Source organism: Fundulus heteroclitus, chromosome 3 (assembly GCF_011125445.2).
Source record: "Fundulus heteroclitus isolate FHET01 chromosome 3, MU-UCD_Fhet_4.1, whole genome shotgun sequence".
Taxonomy (NCBI): domain Eukaryota; kingdom Metazoa; phylum Chordata; class Actinopteri; order Cyprinodontiformes; family Fundulidae; genus Fundulus; species Fundulus heteroclitus.
The window spans coordinates 8,259,634-8,275,494 of NC_046363.1; the positions used below are offsets into that span (position 1 = coordinate 8,259,634).

Here is a 15,861-nt window from a genome sequence, read left to right on the forward strand (position 1 = left end):
CCAGATACACTATGGAGAAAACTCATTTCAGCCGCTTGTATCTGGGATCTCGTTCTTTCGGTCATGACCCAAAGCTCGTGACCATAGATGAGGGGAGGAACGTAGATCGACCGGTAAATCAAGAGCTTCGCCTTTTGGCTCAACTCTCTCTTCACCACAACGGATCGGTACAGCGCCCGCTTCACAGCAGATGCTGCACCAATCCGCCTGTCGATCTCCCGCTTCATCTTCCCCTCATTCGTGAACAAGACCCCAAGATACTTAAACTCCTCCACTAGGGGCAGCACATCCTCCCCAACCCGGAGAAGGCACTCTACCCTTTTCGGGTTCAAAACCATGGTCTCGGATTTGCAGGCACTGATCTTCATCCCAGCCGCTTCACACTCGGCTGCGAACCGCTCCAGTGAGAGCTGTAGATCAAGTCCTGATGAAGCCAATAGGACCACGTCATCCGCAAATACCAGAGACGCAATCCTAAGGCCACCAAAACGGATCCCCTCAACATCTTGGCTGCGCCTAGAAATTCTGTCCATAAAAGTTATGAACAGAATCGGTGACAAAGGGCAACCATGGCGGAGTCCAACTCTCACCGGAAACGAGTCCGACTTACTGCCGGCAATGCGGACCAGACTCTGACACCGGTCGTACAGAGACCTGACAGCCCTTATTAAAGGGTCCGGTACTCCATACTCCCAGAGTACCCCCACAGGATCCCTCGTGGGACACGGTCGAATGCCTTCTCCAGATCCACAAAGCACATGTAGACTGGTTGGGCAAACTCCCATGCCCCCTCCAGGATTCTGTTGAGGGTGTAGAGCTGGTCCAGTGTTCCACGGCCAGGACGAAAACCACACTGCTCTTCCTGAATCCGAGATTCGACTATCTGACGGACCCGCCTTTCCAGAACCCCTGAATAGACCTTACCAGGGAGGCTTAAGAGTGTGATTCCTCTGTAGTTGGAACACACTCTCCGGTCTGCCAATCCAGGGGAACTGCCCCCGATGTCCACGCGATGCTGCAGAGCCGCGTTAACCAACACAGCAAACTTGTGTATCGCACTTATTATACTAAAGCACATCTGGCCAAGTTCTACACCAGAGTTTCTCCTGCCTGTGACAGTCGCCAACATTCTCCAGCCAATTTGATCCACACTATCATGCTCTGTCCTCAGCTTTCCAACTATTGGTCCAAAGTTTTTGCTATTTTGTCTGACATTTTTGGCATGAAGTTGGAGCTTGACCACTTGACTGCTTTGTTTGGGGGTTGCACCTCTGCAGCCCACCTCCACAGTCCTCCTTGGACTCCACAGTCCAAGGAGGACTGTGGAGGTGGGCTGTGGAGACTCCTTGGCTTTCCTGACCTTTTTGGTACGGAGAGTAATTATAATAAAATGGAAGTCGCCTCAACCTCCATCATACATCCATTGGCTTCGAGATACACTGTATTTTATTAAGCTTGAGAAAATCCGTCTTACTTTAAGAGGCTCTTCTGCAAGATTTCTGGGTTTGTGGAGCCCTTAAATTAATTTCCCAAATATTCCAGACTGATAAGTATGTAGCTGATGTTTATTATTCTTACCAATGTTTTTTTTTTTTTTTTTTGTTACTTTCATCTTCTCTCATTCACTTAATATGGATGGCAGTAACTTGGCCTCTGGTAATAAAGTAAAAAATCTTGGTGTTATTTTTGACCAAGACATGTCATTTAAATCCCATATTAAACAGGTTTCCAGAGTTTCCTTTTTTCATCTCCGTAATACCGCCAAAATTAGAAACATTCTGTCCAGGAGTGATGCTGAAAAACTAGTCCATGCATTTGTTACTTCAAGGCTGGACTATTGTAATTCTTTACTATCAGGAAGTCCACAAAATGCAGTTCAAAGTCTTCAGCTGATCCAAAATGCTGCAGCAAGAGTTCTGATGAAAATCAACAAGCGAGATCATATTTCTCCTATTTTAGCTTCCCTTCATTAGCTTCCTGTTAAATCAAGAATAGAATTTAAGATTCTTCTTCTAACGTATAAAGCCCTTAATAATCAAGCTCCATCATATATCAGAGCTCTGATTACCCCGTATGTTCCTAACAGAGCACTTCGCTCTCAGACTGCAGGTCTGCTGGTGGTTCCTAGAGTCTGTAAAAGTAGAATGGGAGGCAGATCCTTTAGCTATCAGGCTCCTCTCCTGTGGAACCAACTCCCAGTTTTGGTCCGTGAGGCAGACACCCTGTCTACTTTTAAGACTAATCTTAAAACTTTCCTTTTTGACAAATAGTTAGAGTGTTACCCTGAGCTACCTCTATAGTTATGCTGCCATAGGCTATATATATTTCTTTTCTAATTTCTCACTACTGAGTTCTACTGTTCTTCAATTTTGCCTTACTTCTCGTAATTTCAGCTTTTAACTTTCTGTTCTCTCTCTTTTATCTTCATAGTAGGTACACCTGGTCTGGCGTTCTGTTAACTGTGACATCATCCAGAGAAGACAGATCACCCGCTATTACCATCTAATGTAGAACAGATTACTGGATCAATGTGTGCTTCTGTGATTTTTTGTCTCTCTTGTTGTGTCTCTGTTCTGTCTTCTGTAACCCCAGTCGGTCGAGGCAGATGACCGTTCATACTGAGCCCGGTTCTGCCGGAGGTTTTCCTTCCCGTTAATGGGGAGTTTTTCTTCCCACTGTCGCTTCATGCTTGCTCAGTATGAGGGATTGCTGCAAAGCCATGAACAATGCAGACGACTCTCCCTGTGGCTCTACGCTTCTCCAGGAGTGAATGCTGCTTGTCGGGACTTTGATGCAATCAACTGGTTTCCTTATATAGGACATTTTTGACCAATATGTATAATCTGACCCAATCTGTATAATATGATTTATTTTGACTTTGTAAAGTGCCTTGAGATGACATGTTTCATGAATTGGCGCTATATAAATAAAATTGAATTGAAAAATTGAATTGAATGTCCCCCGCCTCCCTCAGGACGTGTTCAAAGCTCTCCTGGAGGTGGGAGTTAAAGCTCCGTTTCATGGGGGACTCTGCCAGACGTTCCCAGCAAACCCTCACAATACGTTTGGGCCTGCCAGGTCTGACCAGCTTCCTCCCCCACCATCATAGCCAACTCACCAACAGGTAGTGGTCAGTGGAGAGCTCCGCCCCTCTCTTCACCCGAGTGTCCAAGACATGCGGCCGCAGGTCAGATGAAATGACAACAAAGTCGATCATCGAACTGCGGCCTAGGGTGTCCTGGTGCCAAGAGCACATATGGACACCCTTATGTTTGAACATGGTGTTTGTGATGGACAATCAATGATGAGCACAGAAGTCCAACAACAGAACACCACTCGAGTTCAGATCAGGTGGGCCATTCCTCTCAACCACGCCCCTCCAGGTTTCACTGTCATTGCCCACCTGAGCGTTGAAGTCCCCCAGAAGAACGAGGGAGTCCCCAGGAGGGGCACTCTCCAGTACCCCATCCAAGGACTCTAAAAGGGTGAGTAATCCGAGCTGCTGTTTGGCGCATAAGCACAAACAACAGTCAGGAGGGAGGGAGACCACCCTCTCGTTCACCGGGGTGAACCCCAACGTGCAGGCTCCGAGATGAGGGGCAACAAGTATGCCCACCCCAGCTTGGCACCTCTCACCAGGGGCAACTCCAGAGTGGAAGAATGTCCAGCCCCTCTCAAGGAGACTGGTTCCAGAGCCATGCGTCGAGGTAAGTCCAACTATCTCTAGTCGGAACCACTCAACCTCGCGCACGAGCTCAGGCTCCTTCCCCACCACTGGGGTGACATTCCACGTCCCAAGAGCCAGCTTCTGCAGCCGAGGATCGGAATGCCAAGGTCCCCACCGTCGACTGCCACCCATTGTACAATGCACCCGACCCCTTTGGCCCCTCCGACAGGTGGTGAGCCCATTGGAAGAGCCCAGAGCTAAAGTTACATAAATCACATGTTTGTCTATTTCTACAATTGAGGATAACCATGTAGAAAATGAAAAGGAGTTTTTATAATTTACTTGAAAATATGAAAAACTATCCTTTTGTGTGTTCACAACTAGGCCCTTTCATGGACTGATCAATCAAATAGTGTCTTTCCATTTTCTTCCACATCCTAATGGTTTCCATTTAAAGCACTTAGAATCATGGCTAAGCTGCTTTTCATTTCCTGCTCAGAACAACTGTTTGCGCTGTTCTTCTAAACAATATCTGGAATTACACATTTTACAAACGTTTTTAGAGGAAGGCACTACAATCAGCATGTAAAACACGTGTGGCCTCTTCTTGTGATAAGGAGTGCATGTCTGACGTGATTTTTCACAGAAAGGATGACCTCCTTACTCGAACCGATTTCACAAAATCAGCTAAATGAATGACTGTTGGTTTTGTATTACATCTACTCTTAAAATATTTTCCCTATAAACATATATCTACCAAAACCAGTAATTTATCTAGTGTAGCTGGATTGCTAATATTTTTAATACAGCTGCATGACGGGTATACTAAAACACACATTACATGGGTCTAGACGGGAGTAATTTGAGTACATTTTACAGGAAAATCAAGTACATCTGTTATGTGTCTCGGTTTTGAGGTCTTGAGGTTTCTTCACTATGCTGAGGTGCAGTGAATTTTGTACCTCAATCATTTCACGGTGATTTGAGGAGCGTGTAAATGCTATAGCAGTGGCACATAGTCATATTCAAGAAATTAGAATATTATTTAAAAGTTCATTTATTTCAGTATTCACTAAGGATAACATTATATAGATTAACAAACTGACAGTATTTTAAAACGTTTATTTCTGTTACCCCCTCCCACACACACACACCAAATCCAGCTAATAAAAAACACAGCATTTAAGCAGAGGTGGGTAGACAAAAACGGTAAAGGAGTGGCACTCTTTCAACATATTTTTATTCAAGTAAAAATAAAAAGTAGCCAACCAAGAAATTACCCGAGTGAAAAAAAAAAAAAAAAATCAGTAGGAAGGCTACTACAAGTATTGAGTAACCTATCATCACATCTTAATATTTAAAAGTGATGTAATAAGACTTTTGTCATAAGTAAAAAAATCTGGAATTTTAAAGACTAAAAGAATATAACAATTACAAAGTAACAAATTCAGATATTTTTCTAATCAACATTAATGAAACCAATATTTAACAGCAGTTAACACAGTGTCAGAACAGTGCAAAGTACTACCAATAATATCTACCGTTTACTGTATGTTCACTTGACCTCCAAATGGATCAGTACATAGAAAATAACATTAAAACAACAAATGTGTGCCAACAAAAAGTCTCACTTTCACATAAACTGTAGGTGTGTCTTTCTCGTGTATTCTTGGTGAAAACAAGTCCGTTCTTTATTCAGTGAAATTACTGATGGTTGGGTAGTCAGAAATGTTACCTAAGAGTAGCGATATTTCTTAATATTACTTAAGCAAAAGAAAAAGGAAATTAAAACTACTCCTAAAAGTAATTTTTTTTTTCAAAAACTTCAAGTAAATGTAACCGTGTAAATGTAACCAGTTACTACCTAACTCTGCATTTAAGATCAGAATATAGCATCAGATTAATAATAATAAAAATAAAATCCTGCAGAAATGGGGGCTTAATGAAAGGTAGGTTTAATACCAGCTTAGATTGGTTCTCCAAAGGTACTTTTAATCTCCCAAAGAAGCCTCTATGAAATGCATATTCTAATTTATTGAATAAGACTGTATATGCTGGCATCTCTAGAGTTGTGACACTAATTCCGAGAAATATTTAAAGATGACAAAAAAAAAAAAAAAAAACGACATAGCTGGTACTCAGCTTGCTTAAGCTACATTGTATAATACATAGTGTATTATACAATCTAAAATAATTGCTTACCGTCCTTTAACAAAATGCTTTTGCAGGTGTTGTTCGATGCCGTCTTGTGCTGTGTTGTGGAGGGTGAACAGCACCCTAAGAACAACAGAGCCCCAGGCATGTGCAGTCCATGTGGGTTGATGTTTGCACGAGAAAACGTGTTGAGTGCTGGGTGTTATGCGTCTGCAGACAGTGACAGCAGATTGCATGGTGAAGAAGACAATCTTAACCTCCTCTGCTGGTAAGGCAGCACTCCAGCAGCACCTTATTACTTGCATCAAAGTGTCTCACAGAAAGGGAGGGGGGGAGGGGAGGGGACATTTCATTAAGTGAGATTAAATCACGTCAAACGCCTCAGCAGCGTGTCCTCCAGCTAGAAGCCCTCCTGCCCCTTTTAAAAATAGACAAACACATTTCAGGAGGGATTTGCCGTTTTCGTTGGTGGCCGCTTGACAACCGGTCCCGATGTTCCAGCTGTGTGACGGGGACGCCACGGCACGCGAGAGTCAAGAGGACATGCAGGGAGATGCTTTTAGACGTTGCCCTTTTCATGATTCCACACCCACCTCCTCTTCACCAGCCGGCGACATGTTCCCAAGCAGTGCTGCTTTGCACCCGTCAGGGCCGGGAACAGGCCGCGATGGGTGGAATATGGCATGGCGGGATGCACAGTGACAGCCCGGACAGAAAGAAAGAAAAAAGAAGCAGCAAAAAAACAACAACGGTCTGACAAGTTTCAAAGTAGGAAACAGAAAATCTGCTGTGATCTCGCTTTTGCTAGCACTGTTCCATAAAAAGCTGACATTTGGAAATAAAGGAGTCCCGCAGACCGTGCCGTTCACAAATCGGATTTATTTTTGATGCAACGTGTTTTATACTCGTTCCAAAACGTTTGTTGAGGCATTACAGGATTTCGCTTTTGTGTTGCTTTCAATTCCAGGGAGCAAAAGTCTTTCACGCCCAAAGCACCATGAGGTTGCGCTGCATCTCCTACACGAATACACACACTCTGTACTTTTTCTGCCAACAGGAAACAGCACTGTACATAAATCAGACACACATATCCCTGTTTATTTTACACTTTCATTCTCATCATACACATGTATCTTAATATGGAGGCACAGGCACTGATTTCATCCTTGTTGAAAAAACGACAATAAACATAAAACTCTTAATGTTGTGACCCAATAGTCAATGATTGGCGCGCAAGAGAGAAAAGAAAATGCCTGGATTAGGCAACACATTCATTTGAACATTTCTCCAAACGGATTGTATTCGTTACACCTAAAGCCTTTTACACATTTTCTATTATTAAATTACATTTTTTCCTCCTATCTCTGTGACGGCATTAGAAAAGATAACATCTGCTGCTCTGTATCTACATCACAGCATTGTGAATCTCCTGCTGCGCCTCGTCCCAGCCAGTTCCAAACCCGATGGAGGCAGACGTGGTCCTGTCACTTTAAGAAACGTCGTCCATGTTCGTTTGTGCGGTGCGGTGCACTGATGACCTCGAAATACTACGAGTGATAACGTAAACTCTGCTCCGTCTTGCGAAACCTGTCTTTGGCAAAACCCGTTTCACAGATAGACTGATATTTATACATTCTGATTTAATAAAAAGCGAGGAGGCTTGTAAAATAAGTGCTGCGCTGCTTTTAAAAGGTGCTATGCCTAGCAGTTTTGATTAGTATTAGCGAGGTTATATTACAGGAGGATTAAACTTAAACGATTAGTGATGAAAGTGTAAAACTAGCCGTTGTAATATTAGTGGGTTTCTCATTTTTACTAATGTTAAAACAATTTGCATTCACACAATACGTTTCTGTCCTATAATGTATTGTCTTTACTTTAGAGCAGGGTAGAAAAAAAAAAAAAACACCAAGAGAAATCCAGAGACTAGCAGCAAATCGGTAATAGCCTAACCCTAATCCGACACCTGAGTGTTAACAGGCGGCGCTGACGAAAACAATCTTCAGAGTGGAAGTTGTTTCAGAGGGAAGAGCATTCAGCTCCTTAGTGTATCAGTGAGGTGTTTGAAAATCAAGAGCGAGGAGATGGAAAAGCTTTACGGAGCTTGTAGAAAAGAAGCCATTTTCTGAACAGAGGGCGACTCTTCAGCAGGCAACGGGAAGATGAATGCGTTATGGACACACTGCTCTGTTTCACAGAAAAGTCCAACCTGTCGCCGATCATTCTGGATTAGGATACATCAGCAATCTGACTCCCTCAGCTATGACAGCGGTGTACTTATTGTAGAGACTGCTGTTTACAGTTAGTAATGCTAGCCACAACCATTACTAACACAAAATACTTAAGAGTTTCACTGTTTAGTTTTTTTCCATTGAAATAAATCAAATCGTGATTTCCTGCAGAGCTGTCGACCACCAGCTGTTCTCACAGAATGATTTCACCTTAGTTTCTAATACATAAATCTGTAGCTGCTTAAATGCTCTTTATAATTACACTAAATAAACAAATCATTTAGCAATCTAACCCAACTGTAAATCAGAGATTAAATACTGTAACTCAGACAGAGCTGAAGAACATCTCATGATATGGAGCTCTTCTACATTTAGGCTATGGAAACAGAAAAAAAAAAAAAAAGATTAGTAAACTGTAATCTGTCTGGTAAAGGAGATTCTTGTTAAGCGGGTTTTATTTTTACAGATGGCTCTGTCCCCTAACATGCAGGATTCTACGTTGTTTGCAGACTTACAAAGAAGCAGAGACGCATGACTCAAACTTTGAGGTGTTTTTGTAGAAATCTTTGTTTTATTTTACTGTAAACATTTCCTCGTTTAGTTCTATAAACAAAAAAGTTTTTAGTTATAGTTTATATATAGAAAAATTGGAATTGGCTAAAATTGGTGTCAGCAGCGCAGAGCTTTATAAAACTGTTTTTTGATTGAATATCAGCCTCAAAATCTCTACCTGGTTCATCTCTAAAAAGCCCATCAGAAATGACTTTTTTTCTTCTTGAAAACGTTTTTTGCAAGGAGCGTCTTCTCCACTTTGTTTCTGGGTTTTCTGCACGCTGAGTGAACCGATTACGACCCAATGTGGTTTTCCTTTGCAAGCTGGACAAACATGGGCAAACATACCTAAAGTTACCTGCTTGAAGCAGGCTGAATCATATCTAAAATAGATAAATATGAGGTAAAACTATTGACTTAGAAATTTTGATTACATCCACAAATACGGGTCCTTACTGATTATTAGTTCACCGATGTTTACCAAGGGCAGTGGGGATCATTCATTGAAGATTCCCCAATTAAAGATGACTTTTCTTGCCTTTGCAGCAGTATTACTAAACAATAATAAAATAAACCGCCTGTGTTTTTCTGACAACTACTCATTAATATATGCCACAATATACCAACAGTGGATCTGACTTTTATTGTAGCAGCTTAGCTCGTCCCACTAAAACAGCCAACAGCTCCACACCAACAGTTTCTGATGCCGATTCTCCTCTTGCAGGTGCATGATGGGATACAACTGATGGCAACGTTAAAGCAGCTGCAGACAAACCTAGACCTCTGAGGAGCAACTTGGCAATATCGCTGGGTAAATCAGATTGTTAGCAAAGCTGTGGAAACCACATCGACTAGTTAGATTGAATCATTTCATAAAGATAATTAGTGTAATGAGCCTAACTGATATACATAGCACCTTCCAGCTACATTCATTTGTCTTTCGCTCACTCACTCTCTGACACGCGTGCGCGCACACAGTTTATTGACATCGACAAGTCAGTGGAGATCGCAGTTCGGCATGCATTCATTCTGCTAGCAAACATTATTATGCATTCCATACCTTAGGCAAGGGACACAGACTGAGATAAATTATAAATACTGAACAGCTCAGGTTCAAAGCCGATCGTTCTCTTAAGCTCTCTGCAAAAAGACGAGAGTAAGCATATTAAGGAATTGAAATGAAAAGCCAGGTAAAACCCAGTCAATGTTGGCATTCATATTTCTTTTCACTTGCATGTCTTTTGTCTTTGAAAACATCCCTTTATGTAAATCAAGCAAGTAAGCAGAGGAATATATTCCCTTCTTTCTTCTCTTTATATATTCAAACGGTACGAGGGGCTGAAAGGATTGTTACCCAAATTGGATACAAAGAAGTACAGATATGTGGAGGAGTCGCGTCGACAGATGACATCACAGCATTTCCTCGTAGAAGAGCAGGTATGCCTGAGAGCTGAGCACTCTGGACTCTGGCACCGTCTGAACAGTGGTGTCACTGACGTACACCCACTGGCCCTGGGAGCTGCTGCCGGCATCTTTCGCACCTAAAAACATGAAAAGTGTCAGTATCACGAAAGACTAAGGGTTGTTTCTGAGATGAAACATTCTGAAAATACCTGGAAATAGAGAGAAAAACAGGAGAAACAACGTTTAGACTCATCTGTGTCAGACTGAATTCAGGTCGGTTTTAAGTCAACTGTGTGCGTGCATGAAGGAGTTCTCACATTACACTTCCACAGGGTATCTGCAAGTGTCAGGAAGTTAAAGTCAAGACCTTTTTTGGTCAATAGGGGTAAAAACTTCTTCTTGGTTCTGTAGGTCTTCAATTTAAATCTATCAAATGTTGTTAGTTTTGGCTTTTTTAGTCAAACCGACCTGTTAATATCATTAAAATGCAATTTTGAATTAGGATTATATTTATTCAGTTCAACTCCACTAAGTAAACCCAGGCCTGGTTACTGGCTGCGGTCTCACCAAACTGCTAAAAAAGATCTGTAAAGCACATTTAACATCATGCCACCGTCTAAAGAAATTCAAGAAGAGATGAGAAACAAATTGTTGACAATTGGGTACAGACAGACATTTAGGGGCCTTTTTTGGCTCGGCTTGGTTTGCTGGGAAAGCTGAACGCCCGGGTTGACTTAGATTCACTTCAACAGGGGCTAATATTTCCCTGCATCAAAGGGTTTTGTTTTATAGCAACAGTGTAAAAACAGCAATATTCCTCATACTACTAATAATGAAGCAAATCAATCAAGCTAGCACATTAGTCAGAAAAAAAAACAATGCTAGACGCAATACAAAAACAAATTTAAGACAACTAAACCTGGTTCAAGACCCAATTTCAAAAATCTAAGGCCCACAATTAAGATTGTTCAGTTCAGGGATCTTGTAAAAATACTGCCTTCAATAAAAAGAAATAAAATAAACCCTAAAAAAAAAAAAAAAAGAGGAAACTGGACCAAGCCGGAGTCACGCTGCCTAAAAATGGCTCAGTGCTGTGACAGTTTATCAGGCTAATTACATCGGAGCTGAGGGCTGATGTCAGCCTCTAAAACAGGTCGTTCTCTGCAAGGCGAAGAGTAACAGCTCCGCTGAAAACAATTTCTTATCTTTCAATTACCTTATAGCCTCAATTTATTTGTTGAAACCAGACGCACGGCGTGTCATTCATCTATAGATGGATACGAACATGGTTTTCAGTTGGCAGATGCCACCCCGGCTCCATTTAGGTTTCCACGTTGCGCCTTTGATAGTTTGATCCGGCATATGGGGCACAATTTAAATGTCATGCTTCCAAATCTATTTTCAGACTCTTCCCAATGTGGCGCTCGCTGCTTCGCATGACGGCGTTGTTTTAAAGTAAAGCAGCTAGAGTAGAAAGAAGAACCACTGTGACAGATGATCTTTGGTCAGACCCATCCAGACTAGTTATTCTAACAGCGCGCTTTGACCTTGGTACCATCAGCGACCTCAGCCTCCGAGACGCAACACCAGCCTGTTAGCAGCAGAGACACTCGTTTCCTGTGCTTTTCAGTGACCTTCACAGGATTTCTTTTGTTAATCTGCACAGATTCCTCGAGCGATGAAGCTCTCCATCTAACCTGTCTTTTAGGTGCCCGACTTTGCTTCACAGAGACGAAACAAAAACCAGAAGCAGGCTGTAAAGAGGCGGACCCCTGACCTGACAGGTTCTTGTGGCGCTGTTCCGTTCTCCTCTGAGGGGCCCGCACTTTCACATAGGCGGTGTAGTGGCCGCCCCGCATGGAGCCGCTGTGTTCAACAATCCCATAAAGGCTGTAGAGGACGCACTCACCGGCAGCCAGGTTCTGGAGACGACGGAGGAACAGAGAGGAAGGCAAATCACAGAAAATCCCTGGTTTGTTGCCGTCCTACACAACCCAAGTCGTTTGATTTAAAACAGATAAATAAAAAGGACAAGAACAAGTAGGGTGCAAATGGTTGCACTCAAAGGACGTCTGATCTGTTGCATTATGCCTTCTGGGACGTCACCAGAGGGATGTGTGTGTAGGAGCTTTTTTTTGGGAGGAGCATCTTATCATTAATAAAGATTGACAACAAAAAAGCTAAATTAATCAAGAAATGCAGTTCTATTAGTCACATCTATAAACTACATAAAAACTGGGCTGGTGGAGTTAAATACATACAGAAATGGTTGACGTTTCTCCAACTAAGGTTGAATAATGAGTAGATTGTTGTGCTGCAGAAATATTACGTTACCATGCAGGATGCAGAGCAGAAGGGAGCCAGATCCAGGATGAGAGGAAAATCAACATGGCGATTGACCTTCCGAAGGTTCATCCCTGCCTTTACACACACACACACACACACACACACACACACACACACACACACACACACACACACACACACACACACACACACACACACACACACACACACACACACGCGCACACGCACACACAGAATTAAGACCCATATACCACATAGCAGCACCAATGAAGCCTGTGGATCAGGAGCCGTGTGGCTGCCTACCTGGTGGAAGCGTTTCAGATGCAACGTGATGACAGGAGGCAGCAAGGAGATCAGCATCTGTTTCCTGGCACTGGTGTAAATCTTCTCTACTTTCTTATCTATGGAGAAATCATTGAAATGTGTAAAGAGGGTTATAAGAGACTAGCTTTATTTTGCTAAGCCAATAAAAGTCTGTAATGTGCAACTTCCTGCACAGGGTCAAGCGTCAAACTAAAACATGATGATATATAACTGCACTGCATGAAAAATATTGGTTTCAAACATTCAGCTGACTGGATTTACGCTCCCAGGTGATGCAGACTAATATTTGCATTTAATACACAATTTTGTGAATTAAATGCACAAAATTAGCTTTTAGTTGGAAATCCCTGCAGCAGTGAAAAAGCTGCTTAAGGCTGAAAGATGCTAAAACCCGTCCATGCAGCGCACAGAGCATGTTGGGAAGTCTAAATGGTAATTTTGCCTGTAGACTCTCAACTAAATTGAATTTAGATTATTTAGTTAACAACAGATGTCATCTGGAGGACGTAAAAAGATAAAATACATCGTCTCAGTTCATATTCAGTCACATATATCCAATTCAATGCAACTCTTAATACATTAATCATAAAATGTTTCATTTAAAAGAAGGTTAAGTGGCTGAAAGCAATAGATAGTATCAAAAGAGGCGTTTTAACTGCAGCACTGTTTCCAGAAACCATGTTAGATTTCAGGAGCCGTTCTGTACGTCTTCTCTGTTTCAACGGCATCTATAAAATACCAAATCTGATTACTTGATAGAAATCTACCCCAGAAAAACACGTCGGTCAGGAGGTGGTGCTTTTTTTGTTCATTCTGAACTACTGGGTGACATTTTGTGGAGGAAGAGAGCTAAGCGCTGCATTTAAGTCACATCAGCTCAAACTCCTCTGCAGCTCTTACTTTAACCTACATGTTTCTTTACATGCTCCCAGGCTCACGTCTGCATGGTTCTCAGTCCTATTAGCTCGTTTTTAAACTGGCTTCACTGTGATGCAGAAAAGCAAACACCGACTGGCCACTCATCCTCATCACCTGATGTTGGGGTCGGGCCTCCGGTGTTTTGTCTCACCTGCGGCGCTGCTTTTGCGGAGCTGCTTCTGCCTGCGTTCGGTGCAGTTCTCACAGAGAAGCTTGTTGTTGCCCATCAGCAGCTCTACGGATGTGAACTGGTGCAGGCAGGACTGGATGGAGCACTCTTTGGAGGTAGGAGTGTAACTGTGGGACAGGGCCTGGAAAGCTCCCTGGTGGTGCTGATGGTGAAGATGATCTCTGCTTTGAGTCTCTCCCTGCTCCTCGGGAGAACACTGGGTTGACGCGCACACGTCCCCAGAAGAGAAGCCCAGGTTGACTTTAGAGACAGCGGTGGCTAGCTGCTCCACAGCGCCACACTGCTTCGCGCACGCCGACGACGATGACGCGGGAGAAGAAGAAGAGGCGGGCGTAGGGGAAGGAGTGAGGGTGGATGTGGACGACGGAGTCGACGTGTGAGGGTGAGTCGAGGCGCGCGGGGCCCACTCGCTCTCAGAGGCCTCGCTGTCGGCGTCGTTACTACTGTCCTGCGCGGCCAGATCTCTTTCGCTGCCGTCTGACAGGCTGCCTGCAGCCGCCATCTTACACACGGAGACTCCGCGTGCTGATCCACCCGCAACCGCCTCTTCCTCTGCTCGCTCAGCGCCACAGGCGGCTCCCTTTTCTTCCACGGAGCTGGAAGACCTCCTGTTGACTTGTTTCTGTCAGGGAAGTAAACAGGGGGTGTCATGTCCTCTTCCAGATTCACACACAGGCGTTTCACACACTTTACTGTTATTTTAGAACAGGTTTTGTATCGGGTCGGACTGAAATATTTTTAAACAATAAGAACCAAGGGTACCGGATACAACTAAACTCCTGTGATCACATCATTCTCACCACCAGTGAGACATGCAGCAGCGTTTCTTGTGCCACCAAGCTTTAAAAATCGGCCTATTTTGTCTTAAAGGCCTGCAAAACTGTACTTTAGGCTGTGAAAATTTTTTCTTTTTCAAAAACAATGGTTTTTTTTTCACCCTCAGTAATAACATTCGCATCTGAAGAAAGAACATATTGGCTGCTGCAGCTTCCAGCCCGTTTTGGTTTTGTGATCGGTTCTGTCCAGGTATCCCCAGACCGGGTTCAGTGAAGGCGAGCGCTAGCAGAAAGCAGCCGAAACACCAGTCCATTTTACAACGATCAAAGCAAAAGTTCTGAGTTTCTGAAACAGCAGAAAATCCTTTTCTTTAAGCTTTGTATGCAAAGGAATGCCTCGGACCAAACAGAAGTCTGTTATGCTGAATCATCCAAATTTGAAAGTAACCGGGCTAATGCTGGTCTAGCACTTTAGCTAGCTGCTCCGCATAAGGAGGAGCAATACAATATGTCCTAAGTGAAGGATGTAGCTATATGAATGGGCTCAGGAATCTTCAGAAACAAATGATAAAACGAGTGTTCAAGGTGACGTATTGTCAGAACTGTAGCAGCTTTCTTAACCATGTTAAACTCTTATTGAAGCAGCACACTGAGGCTGAGCCACAGAAACTCTGGAACAAATTAACTGCAGTCAGGAACCAGAATCTCAGTAGCGGGTTAAGTGTAACAGCGACGTTATGTAGTGCGCTATTACTACTACATGGTAAGACACAAAGTTTTTAAGCATTTACATTGCATTGATTTGAATAATCTTAATAAGTTAGGGCCCTGGGACTCGCATATAAATGTGTGCTAATCACACGCCATATCGCTCAAACAAGATGTGATTCTCAGGAGTTTCTGAATTTTATTTTGTAATAATACACGAGGGACGATTGAAAAGATTTGTATTTTTCCAAAGCTATAAGAAATTGGCTCTCAGCTGTAATTGTTCCTGAACATTGGATTCTAAAGTGTTGACTTAGGATCTAAGTAGCAAGTCTTCAAAATAAATAGACATAAGTCTAAGATGCCCAGTTCTGAACCAAAAACATGTTCTTTGATTGTGACTTGTGTTTTAGGCAAGAAGTTTAAAAAATAGAAGATGGATCAAAATTATTTTTTTGAGTGGAAAATTGTAGAAAACCATTTCTGATTGCCCCCTCACCGGTCCGCTAAGCTTCCTGGAGTTCTTGTTGACAGAGAGAAGCTGCTCATTGTGAGCTGCATGGCTGTCCTGCTCCCGGCTGCCCTTCCCCAGGCGACCAGGGTTGGAGGGTTTTGATATCTGAGGAGCAG

At 42.9% G+C, this 15,861-nt stretch overlaps 1 protein-coding gene across 2 annotated transcripts in view; it reads right to left on the reverse strand.

Moving 5' to 3' along the window:
* Positions 1–6,680: 6,680 nt before the first annotated feature.
* The window catches only part of usp45 (ubiquitin specific peptidase 45), a 46,690-nt gene continuing 37,509 nt past the window's right edge, over positions 6,681–15,861 (reverse strand). For both annotated transcript variants that reach the window (XM_036129575.1, XM_012872901.3), the window contains exons 13-18: positions 15,731–15,850; positions 13,709–14,369; positions 12,619–12,716; positions 12,343–12,429; positions 11,786–11,930; positions 6,681–10,145 (exon numbers count right to left, since the gene is read on the reverse strand). In XM_036129575.1, the coding sequence (XP_035985468.1) occupies positions 10,015–10,145; positions 11,786–11,930; positions 12,343–12,429; positions 12,619–12,716; positions 13,709–14,369; positions 15,731–15,850 (1,242 nt within the window). In that variant the 3' untranslated portion in view covers positions 6,681–10,014. The remainder of the gene's footprint in view (positions 10,146–11,785; positions 11,931–12,342; positions 12,430–12,618; positions 12,717–13,708; positions 14,370–15,730; positions 15,851–15,861) is intronic.